The following is a 20,374-nucleotide window of genomic DNA, read 5'->3' as shown; positions in this document are numbered from 1 at the left end:
CGGCATCGGCGGCGGGATCCATCTGGTACCGCACCGCGTACTCCTAGTGCCGTGCGTGCCCGAGAGGAACGGGAGAGTGATCCGGAGCCGCTCATCGACTGACTGCTTGTCGGCCGGGCCCTATCGCCATGGGAGATCGCCTCCGCGCGCCTCCGAGCTAGGTGAGCTGGGTTCGTCGACCGGCCCTCGGCGCCCGATCTGATCTGGTGGCCTGCTCTGGTGTTTCCTTGTCGTTTCCTTCCTCCTCCTCCTCCTCCTCCTCCTCCTCCGTGGGGAAGATGAGAGGCCATGGCTACGGCTATGGCTATATAGCCAGGAGTAGGAGGGGCACTACTAGCGCGCGCTAGTCGGCCGGCGGCCAGCTAGTGGCACGACCACGACAACGTGGTGGGGGTTCACCGGGGAGGGAGGCTTAGCTGAGGTTGTCTACCGTCTCGTCTCTCTCTTCACTTTCTTCCCAGGGCGTGGCTGGGGCGGGGCGGGGCGGGGCTAGCTGACGGCGATGTGTCTCGCTTTCCATGATGTGGATGGGGATGTCTCGTCCGCTACCGCTACTTGCTCCTGCCTGCCAATGGAGTGGTGCGGCCGGGAACGGCTTCCCGCGAGCTAGTGGCGTCCGTCGTGGCAGCCATGCGCATCAAATCTTATTGCCTGCCTGCTGCTAGATTCCTTGGATTGCATCGTGACGAGATTTTCCCTCTCCTCTCTTTTTTCCCTTGTACCCAGCGAGGAGTTGATCCGAGGTTCGTGGCTCCCGTCGCTCCGCCCCGTCCCCGTCGCCGGCCGGTTCCTTGGTTGGTGCGTATGCGGCGGAGGGTCTGAGGATTGCCGAGCGAGCTGGTTGTGGCCATGGAGCATCCGATGCAAAGGAGCGACGAGGGCGGCCTGCGGGGCAGCAGCATGCGTGCCGACATGGACGAGCTGGATCTCATGGAGGAGTTCCTGCTGGCGTCGCCCGGGCCCGACTTCCCCGAGTTCCTGCACCCCGGCGGCGCCTCGCCGAGCCCCTTCTCCCCGCTGTTCGACCTCGGCAGCACCATCACCACCGCCCCGGCCGCCGGAGGCGGCGACGACGACGGCGAGGACGGGGGCGAGGAGTCGCGCCGCGCGTGGCTGATCCAGCCGCAGGAGGCGCCGGCCTCGGTGAAGGAGCGGCTGGGGCGCGCGCTGCAGGGCATCGCGTCGCGGTCGCGCGGCGCGGCGGGCGAGCTGCTGGTGCAGGTGTGGGTGCCCACGCGCATCGGCGACCGCCAGGTGCTCACCACCTGCGGCCAGCCCTTCTGGCTCGACCGCCGCAGCGACCGCCTCGAGAGCTACCGCACCGTGTCCGTCAAGTACCAGTTCTCCGCCGACGAGACCTCCTGCGCCGAGCTGGGGCTCCCCGGCCGGGTCTTCGTCGGCCGCGTCCCCGAGTGGACGCCCGACGTGCGCCTCTTCACCGACAACGAGTACCCGCGCGTCCGCTACGCGCAGCACTTCGACATCCGCGGCAGCGTCGCCATGCCGGTCTTCGAGCGCCGCACCGGCGCGTGCCTCGGCGTCGTCGAGCTCGTCATGACCACCCAGAAGATCAACTACAACGCCGAGATCGACAACATCTGCAACGCTCTCAAGGTAGAGATCATGGCTCATTGCAAATCCCTTCTCATTGCAACGCCGAGATCGACAACCGTGCGTATCATGTTATGCGCTTAACCTGTTCGATGAAATGCCCTTAGGGGGAAGATGTGATAACTACCGGGCACGCCGATCCCCGAAGTAATCAGCCTTTTCGCTCCTCCTTCCTTGATGATTCCCTTGTGTTCTAAAACTACATCTGTGAAAATTTTGCAGGAGGTTGATCTCAGAGGTTCTGATGTTTCGAGCGATCCTCGCGCACAGGTGGGCTCAAAGACACCAAGTTCCTGGTTGTTTTGCGGGGTAATGCCGAAATGTTGGTATCCCTGACATAAGCTCTGCTTCATTTGTTGTCAGGTGATCGATGCTTCCCACCGAGCAATTGTACCAGAGCTCGTTCATGTTCTCCGAGCTGTTTGCGAGACCCATAAGTTGCCACTGGCTCAGACATGGATACCCTGCGTCTGCCAGGCCAAAAGGGCGAGCCGCCACTCCGACGAAAAATACAAGTACTGTGTCTCCACCGTGGACGAGGCGTGTTATGTCCGCGATGCCGCTATGACTGGCTTTCACCAGGCTTGCTCTGAGCATCATCTGTTCAGGGGCGAGGGTGTTGTCGGCACGGCGCTCGGGACAAACGAGCCGTGTTTCTGCCCGGACATAACTGCCTACAGCAAGGTCCAATACCCTCTCTCGCATTATGCAAAACTTTTCGGCTTAAGGGCCGCGGTGGCAATTCGGCTGCGAAGCGTCAAGACCGGGAGTATGGATCTTATCTTGGAATTTTTCTTGCCAAGCAACTGCATAAATAGTGAAGAGCAAGGGAGCATGCTCAATTCTCTGTCCAATACCATACAACAAGCCTCCTGCACACTGCGAGTTGTCGGCGTGAAAGAACTGGCGAATGACGGATCGCCTGAATCTAGCTCGCCGACCCCCCCAGAAGTTTGTGACAAGCCTGCTGAAATCTTGGATGAGCTCCATACTAGTGGCATCAATATTCCTGCAAGGACAAGATCAGTGGATGCTTCTGAGGAGGTATCTTCATGGATTGCAAGCCTTGTGGATGTTCAGAATAGTGGGGCGCAGGGAGAAACAGATTGTGGCCTGCCATTTGGATTAAGGAAACAAGAGGATGAAGGGTTTAGTGTAACAGCTGGCTGGCCAACTTCACCGGTGCTAGTACCTGAAGATAAAAGTTTCTTTCCAGGGTTTACAAAGCATGAAGAATATGAGGTCAAGGGTTCACCTTTTTCCAGTGATCGAAGCCTCTCAAACTCGGACAAAGTAATAGAGAAGCGGCGAACCAAAATCGAGAAAACTGTGAGCCTGCAAGAACTTAGGAAGCATTTTGCTGGTAGTTTGAAAGAAGCTGCAAAGAATTTAGGAGGTAACTTATGACTCTCTCAAAGTTTCTCTATTGTTCTTTACCTTTCTTTTTGTTGGTTGACTTGCATTTTCTCGGTTTGGACGAGTAGTCAGTAGATTTAGACAGCTTGCTAAAAAGTTGGCACCACAGTTCCGTCCTAATACCCGTATTTTTACTTGAGTAGCTTATATAGGATTGCAGTAATTGTGCTAAGTTTTAGGATCTAACATAGATAAGAAGTGTATAATTGGGCTGTCTGCTTCTTGCTATGCAATGGCCAGATTTTGTCCTTATTGCTGTTGTATCGCCTAGATCAAAGTTTAGTCAATATAGTTCCCTTTACCAGAAAAAGGGAGTGCATTATCAAGCAGGCAGATTTAGGAACAGACTTCCTCTAATAAAATTAATTCTCAATAATTCAGCTGACGCTGATATTGCAGCAGCTTGCAACTGAAAGACATACTGGTCTTGTTTCTTCATTGACTATTTGCCATACATATAAACTGCCACTGTTTATGATTAACTATAGCTATTTTCTTTCTACCATTTGCTCCAGTGTGCCCTACTACATTGAAGAGAATATGCAGACATCATGGAATTGATCGTTGGCCATCAAGGAAGATCAAGAAAGTTGGGCACTCTCTCAAGAAATTGCAAATGGTCATTGATTCAGTACATGGAGCTGAAGGAACAGTTCGGCTGAGTTCGCTCTATGAAAATTTCACCAAGACTACATGGTCAGAAAGGGAGTTGCAGGGAGATCTGAGTTATCCAGCATCAGAGCAAAAGGTTCAGCTGGAGCCTTCAGTTCCTGATCGACAGTGCGAGAGCAGATTCAGTCCGCATACCTCCGGCTCAAATTCCCTCTCCCCCACCTACAGCCAGAGCTCAAATTCTAGCCTTGGCTGTTCCAGCGAGCCAAAGCCTCAACAACAGCAAAGCAGCGCTCCTCAGCTTGCGGTGAAGCAGGAATTTTTCATGGAGGAGAATCAGAGCTCGACACAGATGAAAGCTGCGAGCCATGACGAACTGCGGTTATTTACTGAAGAGAAACCCGTCACCCTTTGTAGGTCTCAGAGTCACATGCTATTCAGTGAACACAAACCAATGGCAAACATGTCAGGCATGCAAGAAGCTAAGCCTGATTCTCTCAAGATAAAGGCCATGTATGGCGAGGAAAGATGCATATTCCGGCTTCAGCCGAGTTGGGGCTTTGAAAAGCTAAAGGAAGAAATCGCAAAGCGGTTCGGCATTTCTCAGGAAGTTTATGACCTCAAGTACTTGGATGATGAGTCGGAGTGGGTTCTTTTGACATGTGATGCAGACCTTCTGGAGTGTATCGATGTATACAAGTCATCAAGTGCTAAAACAGTCAGGATCTCTGTGAATCCTGCAGTTCAACCGATACTCCGTGGTTCCTTCGGTTAACCCGATGTATACAATGCTTCTTCAACATTCAAAAACAACCATCCCACCTTTCCAAGTAGTCAGTGTGCGTTGATATCGCCTCGGTTTTCGGTCATGGTGATAGGTACAGGCCACATTTGTAAATATTTGGAGTCTGTGGTCAAGATGCTTGGTGAGTTATCTGTCAGCCTGGTCTGTGATAACTGAATATGACACTTTGTACTTGTAGACTAGGTCATATTCAGCCATAGGGAAACTCGTTTACCGCAGTTACCAAACTAGTGTACAGAATAGGGAAGAATAGGAATTTGTCGAAATGAAGCTTCGCATTAGGTCTAGAACTCATGTTCAGGTTACCTGGCAAATGTAAGTTCTTTCTGGGCTTGTTTGAACCGTCTTGCAATTCTGAAGCACCTTCAAGGTTTCAAACATTCGAAAGCTTGCTTGAAGGCATGCGCCGTGGAATTGAGAGAATTATGTCTCGTGCCTTCACGGGTCAGTTTGAGCGCCACGAAGATGCATCCTTTACGGCGCTGAAATGCCTTCTCTCTTGTGTAAGTATTGCTGGACTGAATTTTCTTTTCAGAAATATAAATCATTTCCCTTGTAAAATCCGATGGCACGGTTAACTGATCTTACTTGCATCCACATATTGCAGATGAGTATGATATGAGCAGTCGGATTGTTTAGCTGACAGTAAGAATGCATTCATCGATCAAGCTCATCTCTCATGTCGAAACTGCAATCCTGCTTGTTCCAGATCAGTGAAGGCTTTTTCGCAGCGTTGGTCATGTGTAAGGCAGGAGCCGTCTAGACTCCTAGACACAGCTTCAGGCCGTCAATGGTGCATAAAGATGTTTTCCTTTTCTCATATTTTTTTTCTTTGAGAACAATGGAATGCTAGAGTTTTTGGAGGTAAAATTACTAGCATCAAATTTACAGCTGTACATTTGCTTCAGAAATCAGAACCTGTATGCAACCGTATGTGATTGCTTTATAGACTGATGTTTCTTTTCTTCTTTTTCTCTCTGAATGTGCATCGAAATGTCGGTCGTTTCATATTTCAAGTCAAAAAAGTATACAATAATACAAAGCCACAAGTGGGGCAGTAAAACCTACTAGTACTAGTAGTAGTTAACCAAAAGGAAAAATCAGATGCAAGTATCAAGCTACAAAAGACTGCCTAGCTAACAAAGAAACAAATAATGAAAGAGCGTCGTTAACAGTTTCGATCACTTCGTCGTCAGGCGGGCTTGGAGGAACCGCGGTAAGGCGATCTTCGTGCCGCCGGCGGGACAGTCCTTGGCCTCGGCGGCAGCGAGTCGCGGCTCCCTCTGGCGTCGACCTCCTCGAGCTTGGCGACGACGTCGTCCATGGAGGGCCGGGCCTTGGGGTCGCCGCAGAGGCAGCGGTGCGCGAGCCTGGCGGCCCGGAGCGCCGCCTTGGGCGGGTACTGACCGGCGAGGCGCTGGTCCATGAGCCCCGTGAGCTTCCTGCCGCCGGCGATGTAGGGGCGCGCCCACTCGACGAGGTTGGCCTGGTGGCTGGGCCGGTTGGGGTCGTGCGCGCGGAGCCCCGTGAGCAGCTCCAGCAGCACCACGCCGAAGCCGTAGACGTCGCTCTTGACGTAGAGGTGGCCCGTGGCGACGTACTCGGGCGCCGCGTAGCCGTAGCTGCCCATGACCCGCGTGGTGACGTGCGACCGCCCCGCCGCCGGCCCGCTCTTGGCCAGCCCGAAGTCGGACAGCTTGGGGGCGAAGTCGTGATCGAGGAGGATGTTGGACGCCTTGAAGTCCCGGTAGATGATCTGCGTCTCCGGCGAGTGCAGGAACGCCAGCCCCCGCGCGGCCCCGGCGGCGATCTTCAGCCTCGTCGCCCACGACAGCGGCTCGAACGAGCCGCCCCCTGCGCCATGAGAATGCATCATGGTCAGCGAAGAGCAAAGTGCGGCGTGTGGATGGATCGAGATCGATCAATGGCGATGGATGCATGCATGGTGGAGTGGATTACGTACTTCGGAAGAGGTGGTTCTCGAGGCTGCCCTTGGGCATGAACTCGTAGACGAGGAGGAGGTCGCGGTCGTCGCCGTCGCCGCAGTAGCCCAGCAGCCTCACCAGGTTCGGGTGCTGCAGCCGCCCCAGGAAGTTCACCTCCGACTGCGCTTGCCATACACAAAAAAACGAGTTGCCACGTTAGCACAACACGCCGGTGAGGTTTTCAATTTCAGTGAAATTCCAATCAGATTCACTGAATTTAATAATTTCAGTAGACACTCAAATATTTACCTTTTGACCCAAATATTTCAGCAATTTCACTAGTACACATGAATTCAAATGTTTTTTAAAATAGTTTACAAATTTCAAACATTTAATTGAACTCAAGCGTTGGCCAAAATCACTGAATTTCGGTGATTTCGGTTGGTGCTGAATTTTTTTTGAAACTAAATGTGAAACCCAGCTCATGCGCTGGCCAGTAGTGCCAGAGAGCGCCAACCCAGATGAACATGGACAGCTGGGACTAACTAATACATACACGAGGTACAATCGATGAACTACATGGATGGAGTTGAAAAATGCAGCTTTTGTTGCTTGCTGGCATTGGCACACTTAGGTCATAGTGGGAGTAACTTAGAGCAACTCTAGCAGACCCCGCAAAATTCCGACCCGCAAAATGCATTTGCAGTTCGACGCGAAACTTATTTGCGGGTCGAAAATCTGCGTAGCCGAACAAAAACCGTATATGAAACTGCATAATTTGAAAAAGAAGTTTCGCAGGAGAAATTGCAACCGTAGTAGTTCATCATATAGTACATGTACTACATGATCAAACACTAATTCATTACAAACACTAGTTCATACTACATACTACATTCACTACTAGTACTAGAGGGGGTGAGGATCTAATGGCGGCGAGCTCGCGGCCATGGACAACGCGGTGGAGGAGCTCAATCCTCCTCGTCGGAGCTGCTGAGGTCAATGTACTTCGCCTTCTGCTCCTCGTGGATGCGCCGCCACTCGTCGTCCTTCTCCTTGGCGGCAAGGTTCGCCGCGACCGCCTGCTGGAACACGAGGTCCTCGAGCTCCTCGTGGTGGCGCCGGCGCTCCGCCTCCTCGCGCAAGCTGCGCTCGACAATGGCGGCCGCGACCGCGTCGACATCGGCGACGAAGTCCTCGGGCCCAACGACGCCCCGGCGCTCCGCCTCCTCGGGCTCCTGCTTGACGGCGACGACCTCGATCTCCTCCGACTCCTCCAACCACTCCCTCTTCACGAGGAGAAGGCTCGCGCCGAAAGAGGAAGAGCTCGCGGCGAAAGAGGGCCTCGCGGGGGAGGAGGGCGTGCGCCCGTGCCGACGGTCGTATTCCTCCGTCTCGCGGACGCGAAAGCTCGGCGGCGACGAGAGGCCCCTATTCGTCCACTTCCTCGCCCCGCGCTTTCCCGCACCGTCCGACCGAACACGCCGCTCGCGCTCGGGGTCGCTGCCGCCGTCGGATCTGCTCCCGGAGCCGCCGCCGGAGCTCCACATGCGGCCCCATATGGCGGTTGGAGGCGGAAGGGGCTCACCGGCGACGAGAAATGTGAGGATGGGAGTGGGGAATTGCGGGCCGAGGCGGCGGCGGGGGGATATGGTTTCGACCCGCAAATGCACCGCGAACCCGTAGATATACTGTTGGGAGGGGGGTTGCGGGCCGCGGTAAATTTTTTTACGGGTCGAGCGAGTATATGGGCTCTGTTCTGGCCAGAAAATTGGGCTGAGCCCGTATACTCGCCGGAATTTTGCGGGTTTGCCAATTTTGCGGGGTCTGCTAGAGTTGCTCTTAGGTAGCAACATAGTTCACTCCAAGAAATTTTTGTTTATGTGACATGTAGTTAATAAGGAAAGAGGTGTTTAGAGTAACATAATACTCACATTTGTTTTAAAATATAGTGCGCCTGCGCTTTCCGAAGTTCAACTTTGACCATAAATTTAACCAACGAGACCGACTGCGGTTTGTTCCCCCCGCAGTTTGTCTTGTTGGTTAAATTTATGGTCAAAGTTAAAGCACGAAAACCAAGGACGCATTATATTTTAAAACGGAGGGAGTATGTTTCTGTAACATAGCGCTTCCCGAGAAAGGATGAGTCTATTAGCTAATAAATGAATCCATCTATGATACTACTATTATGTTACTTTGCAGTATGAATGCAGTAACTTAGACTAGTATCATATGCTTGACACTACTCCCTCCGTCTAGGTGGGTAAGTCAGCTTACGAAAACCAAATAATCCCAAAACACTTAGGCGCGGTGCATTAACTTCTACCTCGTTTCTTGTTTTTTCACATATCAACCAATAAAAGATGAGGGGTGTGCATGCTTTTAAAGACTTGAGACTACCAAATACGACATGCATTGGTTAGTTCATTGCATGCAATGCAATTAATTAGCAAGTAAACATTAAGGTCTCTCGTTTTCCCCTCCTTCCTGATCACGGTGCACAACCTAAAATGATTTAGTATAAGTTACTCTTTACTATGACTAGCCTTACTTGTCAAAGTATAGGGGGTTGATTAGAATAGCACGCACACCGATAGGCCAAGACAACGACTTGCTGGAAAGGTGTGAACCCGCAGGGAAATGTCCTCCATTGACATTATCATGTAGTACAGTTCTAACAGTAACAGAAAGGGATGGATTTTTGTTTGGCTTTTGCATCCCGAGCTCCATGAAGTCCGGATTTTTGAAAAATACAAAAAAAAAACAAGTTTAAAAAAATTACGCATGAATCTAGGGATGCATACTACATCATTGTTAATTTTCATGATGAAATGCATTTTGATACAAGGTACGCAAAAAAAAATCATGTCTTTCTAGCACATGCACCATTCATTGTAAAAGTTTATGATTTTGTTTTTTTATACAGCTCACACAAAAGCGATCATGAAACTTTAAAGAAATATATTGTACAACTCAATGTTCATACGTATTTTCTTTCAGAGTTTTATCAGCACTTTAAAATATGATTTTTGAATATATGTTTTCTCCAAAACAGGGCTCCAGCAAGAAATCCACTCATGAATTTGTCATCCATACGATTTTTATATGTTCATGCTACTTTTATAAAAATAGCAGTATTTCGGGGCAAACAAAGTTAATGAAGTGCAAATTGAGCAAGAAAATGAATCAACCAACGCAAGCGTACGAGCAATAGAATTTTCAGGCATTGCATGTTTTGTCCCAATCATAGCCAAGATACATGCATACTAGCACCTACAATTCAAAATACAAGCTATAGTTTGACTGTCGAAATACATGTTTTGCGTCAAATACTCAAATAGAATCATTGTTTTAGACGGTTGGTATGAATTTAGAAGCGGCATGTTGGAAGCAAACCAACAAGCACATGGAGTTGAAAAGTGCAGCCTGTTGCTTCTTGGCATTGGCACGCGAATTACTTATCAGCTAGGTTACACACAGGGTTGACTAGACTTGTACACCGACAGGCCAAGACAACGACTAGCTGAAGCGCGGAAATGTTCTCCATTATTGACATTATTATCACATAGAAAGGGATGTGATTTTTCTTCCCTGCCAGCGCATTTGATTCTGAAACTTTACAGAAATTTAGTATACACTTCAATGTTCATGTGTATTTTTTTTCAAAACTTGATGAGACTTCAAAATGTGTGCCGACTCAGTATCTCAAGAGTGCGTTGCATAGGGTGAATGCATGTGCGTATATGCAATAAGCATTTGCGTTCCATACGGTGAATGCATGTGCGTGTATGCAGTAAGCATTTGCGATTGTATCGTGTTAAAGAGAATCATGGATTTGAACAGTAGTATGGATTTAGAAGCATGCGTGTTGGAAGCAAACCGTGGATGGAGTTGGAAAATGCAGCTTGTTGCTTGTTGGTGTTGGCATTGGCACGCGAGTTACTTATCAGCTAGGTACATGCAGGGTTGACCAGGCTAGTAAACCGATGACAGGCCACGACAACGAGTAGCTTAAGAGTGGTGAGCCGCTGGGAAATGTTCTCCATTGACATTATCGTCTAACGGAAAGGGACAGAAAATCCATCCCTGCTGAGACAAAATTAATCCAGTGCAAATTGACCAGGAAAAATGCATGGACGGGAGAGACTGACTGGATCAACCAGTAACGGAGCCGAGAGGCCGGCAAGGCAAGCAACATAAACCGGCGGCGGGAGGATGAGATGAGCTCACCTGCCACTCCTGCAGGCCCTGGACGCTCTCGGCGTTGAGCCTCTTGACGGCGACGACGACGCCGGCGGAGCTCTTGGCCGGGTTGAGGGTGCGCTCGTCGACCCAGCCCTTGTAGACCCGCCCGAAGCCGCCCTCCCCGAGCACCATCTCCGGCTTGAACCCGCGCGTCACCGCCCGCAGCTCCGCCAGCGTGAACACCCGCAGCCTCGGCGCGTCCAGGACACGCCCGCCCGCGCTCGGCCACCCGCGGTACGGCTCCAACGACTCCTCCTCCCTCCCGCCGCCGCCGCCGCTCGACGACGACGGCAACGGCTTCCCTTTGGCCGGTGGACTTGGGGGTTTGCAGCCGGACCGGAAGCAGTTCCCCATGCTGGCCGATCTAGCTTGCCTCCGTGCGTGCGTGTGTGTGTGTGTACTGGTGGTAGGTGATCGTGTGCGCGCGTTTGCTTATGTATATGCAGTCGGGTTGTGGCGGAGACGAAATGATGGGGCCGGCCGACGTTGACACAAGGCGAGGACGCGAGGTCGATGGCGCCAGGGAAGTGAACTGGTCGTGGCCGAGGAGATGCAGTAGGGGCCAAGTTCACCGCCACGGCCGTGTTCAGACAGGAGGGACGAGGCCGGTGACGTGCGCGTTGGAGGGGAACACCTGGCGCGCTGGCTGGGCAGTGCAAGTGTGCAAGTGCTCCTGGCTGCTGCTTCGATGTGCCTCGTGTCGTGGGGTTGGTGCGCCTCGCTAGATCGCGCTGGTTGATTCGTCTTGGGTAGCTGGACAGAGTGACGGCGCGCAGGCACGAACTCCTCCCGCGCCGGACGGACGGCCTCCGGTAAAAAGTGAGTACTCGTGTGCATGCATGGAAATTGGAAAGCCATTTCGTGGCTAACTCAAACTCCATCAACTTAAGATACATACTGTATATGGTTGTGCTTTTTTTGTAGGAAAACAAAAATAGAAAAAGGAATTTGACCAGAGTGGGATTTGATTGTGCTTTTTTTTTTAGGAAAACAAAAATAGAAAAAGGAATTTGACCAGAGTGGGATTTGAACCCACGCCCTTTCGGACCAGAGCCTTAATCTGGCGCCTTAGACCAACTCGGCCATCTGATCAACCGTTGCTTCTTTTGTTCTTACACGTTACTTGAGTGCGGAGTGCTCATTTTCGAGAAGATAGCAGAGTGAACCTCCAGGAAAAAGTTAGGCATGGTGCGCGCAAGAAACTATTCGGCGGGCGCACGCTAGCTGATGCGCAAAACTGTTTCTGAAATGTTTGGATTGCTTACCATGTGTGTCACATGGTGCATAAACTATTTGAGATGAGCAAAGATATCCACTCCAAAACAGAAGAAGAAGAAAGATATACCTGATCGCCTGCCTTTTTTTTTCTGAAAATGAGAGAAACAAACGATGTTTTCACGGGGCAACGGATGACATTACTTGCTTTCGAGGCCATTAAGCAACGTGATTTGGCTTTCGTTGGGGCCTTGTCATCTGTCGGTATGGGCTGAGCCGGTTCTAGGTTTTTCATGGTTTTTTTAGGGTTTTGTCGCATCCCCTAAAAACACGTGCCCCTCTGTAAATTGTGTTTCAACAATTTTCTTCTATAAGAAAAGGCAGTGCGTCTACCCTTTTCAGATCCTGCCCCTAGGACGTGCCGATCCACGATATGATATGTGCTTCATAGCTCATCTCTTAGTTATTGCCTATTGGCGTTTAATCAGTGGCTTGTGACGTCTTAAAATCGTCAAGTTTCCTGGATAGTCGTCTGGTTGCCTGCTTGTTATGTTGGTCTCACTTGCCACTTTGGCCAAGTTTGAATGAGCTGAACTGTCGTGGGTTTATTTTAATAAAATGGAACCGGGGGAAAATCCCTTTTGATAAGTAAAAAAAGATATACCAGCAGTTGACATCCATGAAGTTGGGAGCAATATTTCAAAAGCATCACCTTCCACGTCTATATACGCCGTGCTTACTGTATCTCCGGCGTTTACTACATTGCCTACTACAACAATTAAGAAAGCGGTAAATGTTTAAAAGAACGAAACTGCTCTGCACACGGCAGTCCACGGACGAAGTCAAACGATGCCTATCTTCAACGGTGCTGATTTTGAAAATGATCCAATCTAAGGGATGATTTGATCCGTCGTTCACAATCGGGTGCAGTGTTGTTGTCCGTATAGCACTGCTCTAAAAAAATGCAAGGCACAAACTAACTGAGACCTTATCTTAGTAACCAATACAAAAGGAATTAATCGCAAGTTCGCAACCACTGATGCTTGCCCGTTTATGCGGGGCCTGTGAGAGCATCACACACCTTCTTCTTCGCTGCCCTTTGCTCCGGCCTATCTGGGACGAGCTGGGAAGCATATATAATGGGTCTCCGGGCGACCTGGAAGACGTTTGGAGGGGAGCTTTGAACGACAAAGTGCACTCGACCGTGATAATTGCTATTCTTTGGAACTCCTGGAAATGTCGTAATGCCAAAGTTTTTCACACTGAAACTCTAGGCATTCACCACATTGCCTGGGCCGTCGGCATAGGGGTTGATTCTGGTAGTGAACTCCTGGAGACGTTGTAATGCCAAAGTTTTTTACAATGAAACTCTAGGCATTCAGCACATTGCCATGGCCGCGGCGGACGACCTTGCGCTTTGGTCTCGTCGATGCGGCCGCACTCTTCTCCGTGACTGTGGCGCTATGTTGTCTCACCTAGCTGCGAGATTATAGCCCCCGTGTAATTCTTTTTTTTTTCTGCTCTTTCTTTTCCCTACACCGCCCCCTGCAAAGCTGTAACTCTACTCTCTGTAGTGACCTTGGTTTCGGTAATATAAGTTCAGGCCAGCGTAAACCCACTGTTGACGCATCAAAAGAATGAATAATTAAGATAACACGCCGCAATGATTTTGGGCACATTCCTGTTTCACCACCACTCGACATGGCGCATGCTCCAAGGTCCTTTTTTTGCAGATGTCCAAGAAAAAGACGATCTACTTTTAGTTTTGCGGAGTAACTCGGTTGTGCTAGCTATTTTACTACTCTCAATTAAATAAGACTTAACTAAGTCTCAGTCAAGTGGCAAAGAATACAAAAAAGAAAAAGGTCGATTTGATTAATTATTAGTTGACTGAGACCTAGCCATACCCATTCCACCAACCCTTTTGTCCCTTTCCTTGTGTAGATTTGGTCCGTCATCCCTATATGTCTTGCGTCACACGGAGTATTTGTAAGTCTGAAGAAACTCTGCCCACATGTGCGAGCACAATATCTTCCACTGGATCATCAACATTGATACTTTTTCTCTTGTTTGGAAGCAGAAATCCTATTCCTACGCAAGACTTTTACTTAAATCTTATGTGTTGTGACTTGTGAGAGTCTAAGTACTACTTCCTCTGTTCCTAATTATAAGTCTTTTTAGAGATTTCAGTTCGGACTACATACGGAGCAAAATAAATGAATCTACACTCTAAAATATGTCTATATACATCCATATGTAGTCCTTATTTAAATCTCTAGAAAGACTTATATTTAGGAACAGAGGGAGTAGGTTTTATGTAAAACACCTACGCAACAATAGCATTGCTCTTTTGAAGAAAAAACTTAACTTCCTCTGTCCCACAATACAAGAATGCTTTTCAAACTATGTTAGCTTGAAAAATGTTCTTATATTATGGGACGGAGGGAGTAATACGCATGACTTAATGATGACAAAAACAACCTGACCAAAAATCCAAACAGCAAATACATTGCTGTTCCCCTATCATCCCAGGAGTGACCAATCCGCATGACTGATCATATGTACAAAATCGCCACACAATTTATGAAGCTGCTACAACCAACCAACAACACGAAAAAACCAACAGTCACACACACACACACACACACACAGTCAGCTGAAACTCTATGACATTTCGACAGTTTCTCTTCCATACAGCCCTCTGCCGCGACTCTACGACATTTCGACAGTTTCAGGTTGTTCAACGACCTACCGACCGCGCTCATCTCTCTTGCCAGGCCCAGTGAGGCCTATAGGAGGCTAGGACGCGTGCTGCGAGACCCTCCTGCTGCCGCCGCCGCCTCCTCGCCGTCTGGACGGCGTGCGGCTGTACTGCGGTGAGCCGCTGTATGCCGGGGAGCCCATGGAGGCCAGGGAAGCATAGGGCTGGCTGGCGACATGGTTCAGGCCTATCGCGACGTCGGCGATGATGGGGCGGACGTGGGGCTGGTCCTGCAGGCACATGATGCTGATCACCACCAGCTGGTTGAGCGCCGACGGCGGGTAGCTGCCGCGGAGGGCTGGGTCGGCCAGCCGGTGGAATTTCCTCTTGTCATGCATAAATGGTCTTGACTGCAGAAAGATAAAATGAAATGAAGGTGTGAGTAACCCTCCAGAGCTTTACAGAACCAAATTTGATGTTACAACAAGGTGGAAGTGCTTACCCATGTTAGCAAGCTCTGCTCTGGCTTAGGCCTCGAAGCATCATAGATCCTCCTCCCGGTGATCAGCTCCAACAGAAGAACACCAAAGCTGTAGATGTCGGATTTCATGGTGAGTTTGCCACTCACCACGTAATCAGGGGCGCAGTATCCATAGGTACCCATGACCCTGGTAGACACATGAGTCCTGTCACCAACGGGCCCAACTTTTGCCAGTCCAAAATCGGAGAGCTTTGGGCTGAAGTCCTCATCCAGCAGAATGTTGGCAGCTTTCATGTCGCGGTAAATGATCGGTGGGTCTGCCACGTTGTGCAGGTATGAGAGCCCTTCTGCTACCCCAACAGCTATCTTCACTCGTGTATTCCAGTCGAGTGGTGGCTTGCCATGAGGCACATCTGTTCAAAGGTGAAAATTTCTATCAGTGAATGGAAGTGTACATGATGTTTCATTCAGTATACAAATAACCAAATTGATGTATAAGTAAAAGATGTATCAAGCATAGTGAGACAAGAAACAGAAAGTACGCAAATGGTTAGATAAAAAAAATCTAGTCGAGTTACGATAACACATTTTTGGAAGACTTGAAGTATTGGCCTAAGTTTAGCAAGAGCAAATCACTGAAACAGATTACATATTAGGAAAATAAAGGAACTTTGCAGAAAAGTTCAGATGGTTCACATCATGCCCATCACCTAGTACTGCTATCATTGTACAGACCATGTGATGTTCAGGCATGAGACAAAGCACGAGGACCTGAAAACTTCAATAATTTCCGTGGGGACAATTCTGGCTAACCTTAGGCATTATGTGCTCAATAATTTTGGCATGTAGGAAAATGGTCAATCATCAAAAAGGTTGCTTTTCAGGTAAGAAACTCATAGGCGAGTATGACAAAGTTTTTGTGCGGATTGCACGCTGAAACCAGTTTATTTTGTAGTTTTCCAGAATACACCAGAATGGATGGTTCACACTTCACACTACCCAACTAAGTTATTAGCCAATAATACTTCTCACGTGCGATGGTGTCGCTGTGCGTGCCATCAAGAGGGAATTTTTTTATGCGAGACTCAGGCTTCGAACTCGGGTCAGTCGCTCCAGTACAGGAGGCGTTACCATCACACTCAATACTTAATAGTGTTTGTAAATGGACATGAACATAAATGACAATAACAAACTACATTGTCCCCTGACTTTCATCCATTGAAAGAGGAGACAGCATACACATAGTTTCAGAAATCTTGCTAAGTATTCAGCCTTACAAGAAAACAAATCAGGAGGACAAAGGCGATGGCAGAGGACATATGGGGAATGCAAAGTAGTACTGTAGTATATTTTAAACGATGGGGAGCTATTGCCCCTATTATTCTCGAACATTATAGTGCATGGATATACTATACTATGTCTGACCATTTTTAACTTATATCTTTGTCCCAACTTTAACTTTCTTAAATACAAAATCCGGATTGCAATCAAGTACTAAAGAACACAAAATTCCAATCTGAATCCATGCACTAACAAACTGGAGGTGGAAGGTTGGTTGATTCACCAACAATTAATACAGAAAAAATACCTGCCATATTGTTTCTTCATGATTTTTGTAGAAATAGAAACTTCAACATATAAAAGATAGACCTGAATTCTATTAAAGCAGAAAATGGAAGGAACATAGAAAAAGAACCGAGCAACGCTCGATTGTCTAGGTGCACCGACAATTAATACAGGAAAAATATCAGCCCTATTGTTTCTTCATGATTTTTGAAGAAATTAAAACTTCAACATATGAAAGATAGATAGCATCCTGAGCGTGGGTCTGCGCGCTCGCTGCTCGCGAACCCGTGTTCGAGGCCCAGCATCAGCAGGGTGCTCAAGGGTGGTTTATACACCAACAGTTGATACAGACAAAATATCTGCCTGTTGTTTCTTCACGATTTTTGTAGAAATGAATACTTCAACATGTAGAAAAACAGGCATCCTGAATTCTATTAAAGCAGATAATAAAAGCTAAAAAGGAAGAGAACCGAGCATCGCTCGCCTGGCTAGGAGTGCGGGTCTGCGCGCTCGGTGCTCGCCAACCCGCATTCGAGGCCCAGCATCAGCAGGGTGCTCAAGGGTGGTTTATACATCAACAGTTGATACAGATAAAATATCTGCCTATTGTTTCTTCATGATTTTTGTAGAGATGAATACTTCAACATGTAGAAGAATAGGCATCCTGAATTATATTAAAGCAGATAATAAAAGCTAAAAAGAAAGAGAACCGAGCATCGCTCGCCTGGCTAGGAGCGCGGGTCTGCGCGCTTGTTGCTCGCCCACCCGCGTTCGAGGCCTGGCGTCAGCAGGGTGCTCGGTTCTTCTTAATATAATTTATTCTCTGGGTGCAATTGCGCATGGGTCGAGTTTTTCTTTATTGGAAAAGAGAAAATGGAGGCGATTTTTATTTCTTTCTTTTTTCTCATGTGCGAGGACCCACATGTATTGCCTGAATGCACATAATACTAAAAATTTCAACACTTGAAGGTTTAACTTTTGGTGCTCAGATGTTTTTCTTCCAGTGTTCGTACTAGCAAAAAATACCCATGTGTTGCTACGGAAGTTTTTTTTTTCTTTCTATATCGTATCGGTCATTTAAACATTTGTGCCATCACATCCACAATTTTGTGCAAAACAAAGAAAGACATATCTCAAAGTATACGTCAGTTGAATGAAACTTGTGTCCTCCACATAATGGATGACAACAGGTAATGTCCTAATAACACAACAGGAAATCTTGATGAGGGTGAATGGACCACCACCAACCCAGATCTTTATAAGAGTAGGTTAGGTATAAAGACAACTAAATATTTGTTTTCTTAAGAACTGAGTAACCCGGTCAAAATACGATCTGTTTCATAGTTCAAAGTAAAAACCACCATGATACTGAGAAAGTGAAACTCCAATAAATCCTCATATCGGTGCACCGGACAAGAAGAATCTTCGAACAGTTGGCGTACGGCCTTCTATTTTCTCGACAAAAGTACAACCTTCTATTTTGTTTGGTGATAGTAACTCGACTTTTTATTTTCCACCACTATCAGAAGTTAGCATAGACTAACAGACAGCAGCACAACCATGGATGGTTCCCAAAAGTGAACCCCAAAAAAGCAAAAATCCTCAAAGTCACCTCTTTCCCAGAACTGAGAAAGGGGAACCATAGATGGTTTCTTCTATGAACCATTTATTTTCCCCTTTGATTTCCCAAACCGACACGAATTACTTTCGAGAGCGCGTGCCGGTAGTGCGAAGGTTTACCACACAAACTGAACTGTACCATAGCACACACATTATGAAGGATAGCCAATACATATCAACAGGGATATTAACTGCATTGCAGAGATGAACTGAACCAAAAACAGAGAGAGAGTCTGAAGAATTCTGAGAAGAAGTGTTACCAAAGAGGTGGCTCTCGAGGCTGCCGAAGGGCATGTACTCGTAGACCAGCAGGCGCTCGTCCCCCTGCGCGCAGAAGCCGACGAGGCTGACGAGGTTGGGGTGGCTGAGCACGGTGAGCATCAGCACCTCCACCAGGAACTCCTTCCTCCCCTGCACGCTCTCCCGGGCCAGCTGCTTCACCGCCACCATCTGCGCATCGGAAGCGCCCTGTGAGAAGGAGGAAAACAATCAATCGAATCTTTTTTCCACCGGAAACCAGGGCCGCCGGAGGAACTGAGGCGGAGCAGGGGAACTCGCCTGCGAGTTGGTCTTGGAGATCTTGCCCTTGTACACCTTGCCGAAGCCGCCCTCGCCGATGAAATTGGCCTCGTTGAAGTAGCCGGTGGCGACGAGCAGATCCTTGAAGGTGAAGCTGTGCGCGCAGCCGCTCCCCACGTCCGGCGCCACCTTCCTCTGCGCGTCCGCGACTGCTCCAAGACCCAACCCAACAACACAACACGGATAAGAAAGAATCGAGACAAAGAAGAGCGCTTTGCACCAGGCGGCGGCGGGGCGGGGAGGGGACGGGCAGAAATCAGTCAAGGAATGAACCTGAGTCGTCGTCGGTGCAGTGGTGGGCGAGCTTGGAGGGCTTGAGGTCGCCGGCCCCTCGGCGCGCCGCCGGGGCGAAGCATCCGAAGCAGCCCATCCCGGCCGCCGGCCCCAAATCAGAACACCTGTCAGATATTTGCGGCGCGAGGGCAGGGAGGAGGATCAATCTCGGTCGCCCAGGGAGCGAGGAGGGGAGGGAGGGGGGCTATAAATGCGCGACCAAACCCGTCGGCATGGGCCCCGGGGGAACTCCAATCCAGGGGCCGGGATTGACTGACCGACCGATCGATCGAGCAGCGGCCGACGAGCGGGCGATGGATTGCGGCCTTGCGGGGCTAGCAGGCAACACCGCGCCGGGGGGCTGCGCAAATTAGGCAAGAAGTAATCGCCGGCATCAGCAGCAGTGGGGAGGAGGAGGAGGAGGACAGCGGCGGCCCCAGCGGTGGCGAGGCGGACGAGCAATTCGGGAAAGCATTAACCAGCGGGACGAAACGAAATCCGTCCACACTCTGGCTCTCTGGCTGGCCAGGCTCCTGCGGGGAACCTGAACCAAAATCGAGATCGAATCCCGGTTTGGAAGCCGGCCGGCCGTCAGTCTCGCGGCCTTGTTCGCTCTTGCTCCGGACGGACGGAGAGGGAGAGAGAGAGAGGGAGAGAGACTCGTGGCCGGTTTCTTGGGCTGGGTTTCCCGCGAGATGAGGATGGGGGAGTGTGAGCGTGACTGCTGCGTGCGTACGGTTTTCCTGGCGTGGACTGTGCTGGCTTAATTGCTCGGTGGCGGACGAGTAGATCTGATGACCGAGCGCCGCGGCAAAAATCATATATTTGACCTCAGGGCGAAATCAAATCACAAAATGATCTGCTCTTGAAAAAGTTTCACTCTGCTGACCCTTTCGTGTGGCACCCGACAGCTAGGCGCCACACACCACTGTGCAGCGCCTCTGCCTTAGGCGTCGCACCTCCTGCCAGCGTGGCAGCCCTGGTTGGGTTGCGGCCCCACAGACAGCAGTGCAGCGCCCAAGGGATAGGCGCCACACTGTGTAATGTGCAGCGCCTATGGCTTGGGCGCTGCACATTGACTTAAGCCGCATCGGGCCAGCCCCTCCCAGCAGTTCTTCCCCCTCTGAGCAGTTGCTCTGTTTACAGAGAGCGGCGGCAGCGGCGCTCCCTTAGGATCCCCCCACACCCCTCTCAGATCTGAAGTTTTGAGGCCCGGATTCGATCTCCAATCCCTCCTACTAGGTAAACTTCTCTGTTCCCTTTTTTTTCTCCGTAAATGCGTTGCAATTTTAGGGATTTGCCCAAGATTAGGTGGAACCTTTGATTTG

General features: G+C 49.6%; 3 protein-coding genes and 1 non-coding gene across 5 annotated transcripts; 1 reads left to right on the top strand and 3 right to left on the bottom strand.

Moving 5' to 3' along the window:
* Nucleotides 1-6: 6 nt before the first annotated feature.
* On the top strand, nt 7-5,416 carry LOC119291872 (protein NLP1-like). The gene is made up of 6 exons (XM_037570685.1): nt 7-161; nt 727-1,614; nt 1,834-1,881; nt 1,975-3,007; nt 3,543-4,947; nt 5,052-5,416. The coding sequence occupies exons 2-5, from the start codon at nt 850-852 to the stop codon at nt 4,412-4,414; spliced, it is 2,718 nt and encodes a 905-aa protein (XP_037426582.1). The 5' UTR covers nt 7-161; nt 727-849; the 3' UTR covers nt 4,415-4,947; nt 5,052-5,416.
* Nucleotides 5,417-5,435: 19 nt separating this feature from the next.
* LOC119291873 (probable serine/threonine-protein kinase PIX13) lies at nt 5,436-11,144 on the bottom strand. The gene is made up of 3 exons (XM_037570686.1): nt 10,597-11,144; nt 6,408-6,549; nt 5,436-6,298 (listed from the first exon to the last, which is right to left on the bottom strand). Exons 1-3 carry the CDS (start codon nt 10,963-10,965, stop codon nt 5,637-5,639), a joined length of 1,173 nt encoding a protein of 390 aa, XP_037426583.1. The 5' UTR covers nt 10,966-11,144; the 3' UTR covers nt 5,436-5,636.
* A 478-nt stretch (nt 11,145-11,622) lies between these two features.
* On the bottom strand, nt 11,623-11,703 carry TRNAL-AAG. Its single transcript has one exon. It is a non-coding gene; the product is annotated as a tRNA-Leu (tRNA).
* Nucleotides 11,704-14,308: 2,605 nt separating this feature from the next.
* Nucleotides 14,309-19,783, bottom strand: LOC119291871 (probable serine/threonine-protein kinase PBL21). 2 transcript variants are annotated; one of them, XM_037570684.1, is made up of 5 exons: nt 19,047-19,783; nt 18,753-18,922; nt 18,455-18,644; nt 15,030-15,421; nt 14,309-14,937 (listed from the first exon to the last, which is right to left on the bottom strand). In XM_037570684.1, exons 1-5 carry the CDS (start codon nt 19,141-19,143, stop codon nt 14,626-14,628), a joined length of 1,161 nt encoding a protein of 386 aa, XP_037426581.1. In that variant the 5' UTR covers nt 19,144-19,783; the 3' UTR covers nt 14,309-14,625. The 2 variants fall into 2 exon arrangements, with proteins under 2 accessions (XP_037426581.1, XP_037426580.1); XM_037570683.1 differs by having other exon boundaries at nt 18,455-18,662; nt 19,047-19,782.
* Between the last annotated feature and the right edge of the window lie 591 nt (nt 19,784-20,374).

This window comes from Triticum dicoccoides, chromosome 4B (assembly GCF_002162155.2).
Source record: "Triticum dicoccoides isolate Atlit2015 ecotype Zavitan chromosome 4B, WEW_v2.0, whole genome shotgun sequence".
Lineage (NCBI taxonomy): Eukaryota > Viridiplantae > Streptophyta > Magnoliopsida > Poales > Poaceae > Triticum > Triticum dicoccoides.
This window is presented reverse-complemented; position numbering and strand designations above follow the sequence as displayed.

Excerpts from the sequence above, each read along its gene's own strand:
- LOC119291872 (XM_037570685.1), top strand. The coding sequence starts at position 850 with ATGGAGCATCCGATGCAAAGGAGCGACGAGGGCGGCCTGCGGGGCAGC. Across the intron at positions 1,615-1,833 it reads ACATCTGCAACGCTCTCAAG|GAGGTTGATCTCAGAGGTTC; the intron begins GTAGAGATCATG and ends AAAATTTTGCAG. Across the intron at positions 3,008-3,542 it reads AGCTGCAAAGAATTTAGGAG|TGTGCCCTACTACATTGAAG; the intron begins GTAACTTATGAC and ends CATTTGCTCCAG.
- LOC119291873 (XM_037570686.1), bottom strand. The coding sequence starts at position 10,965 with ATGGGGAACTGCTTCCGGTCCGGCTGCAAACCCCCAAGTCCACCGGCC. Across the intron at positions 6,550-10,596 it reads AGGGCCTGCAGGAGTGGCAG|TCGGAGGTGAACTTCCTGGG; the intron begins GTGAGCTCATCT and ends TGGCAAGCGCAG. Across the intron at positions 6,299-6,407 it reads CGAGAACCACCTCTTCCGAA|GGGGCGGCTCGTTCGAGCCG; the intron begins GTACGTAATCCA and ends CTCATGGCGCAG.
- LOC119291871 (XM_037570683.1), bottom strand. The coding sequence starts at position 19,143 with ATGGGCTGCTTCGGATGCTTCGCCCCGGCGGCGCGCCGAGGGGCCGGC. Across the intron at positions 18,923-19,046 it reads CTGCACCGACGACGACTCAG|TCGCGGACGCGCAGAGGAAG; the intron begins GTTCATTCCTTG and ends GTCTTGGAGCAG. Across the intron at positions 18,663-18,752 it reads TCTCCAAGACCAACTCGCAG|GGCGCTTCCGATGCGCAGAT; the intron begins GCGAGTTCCCCT and ends TCCTTCTCACAG.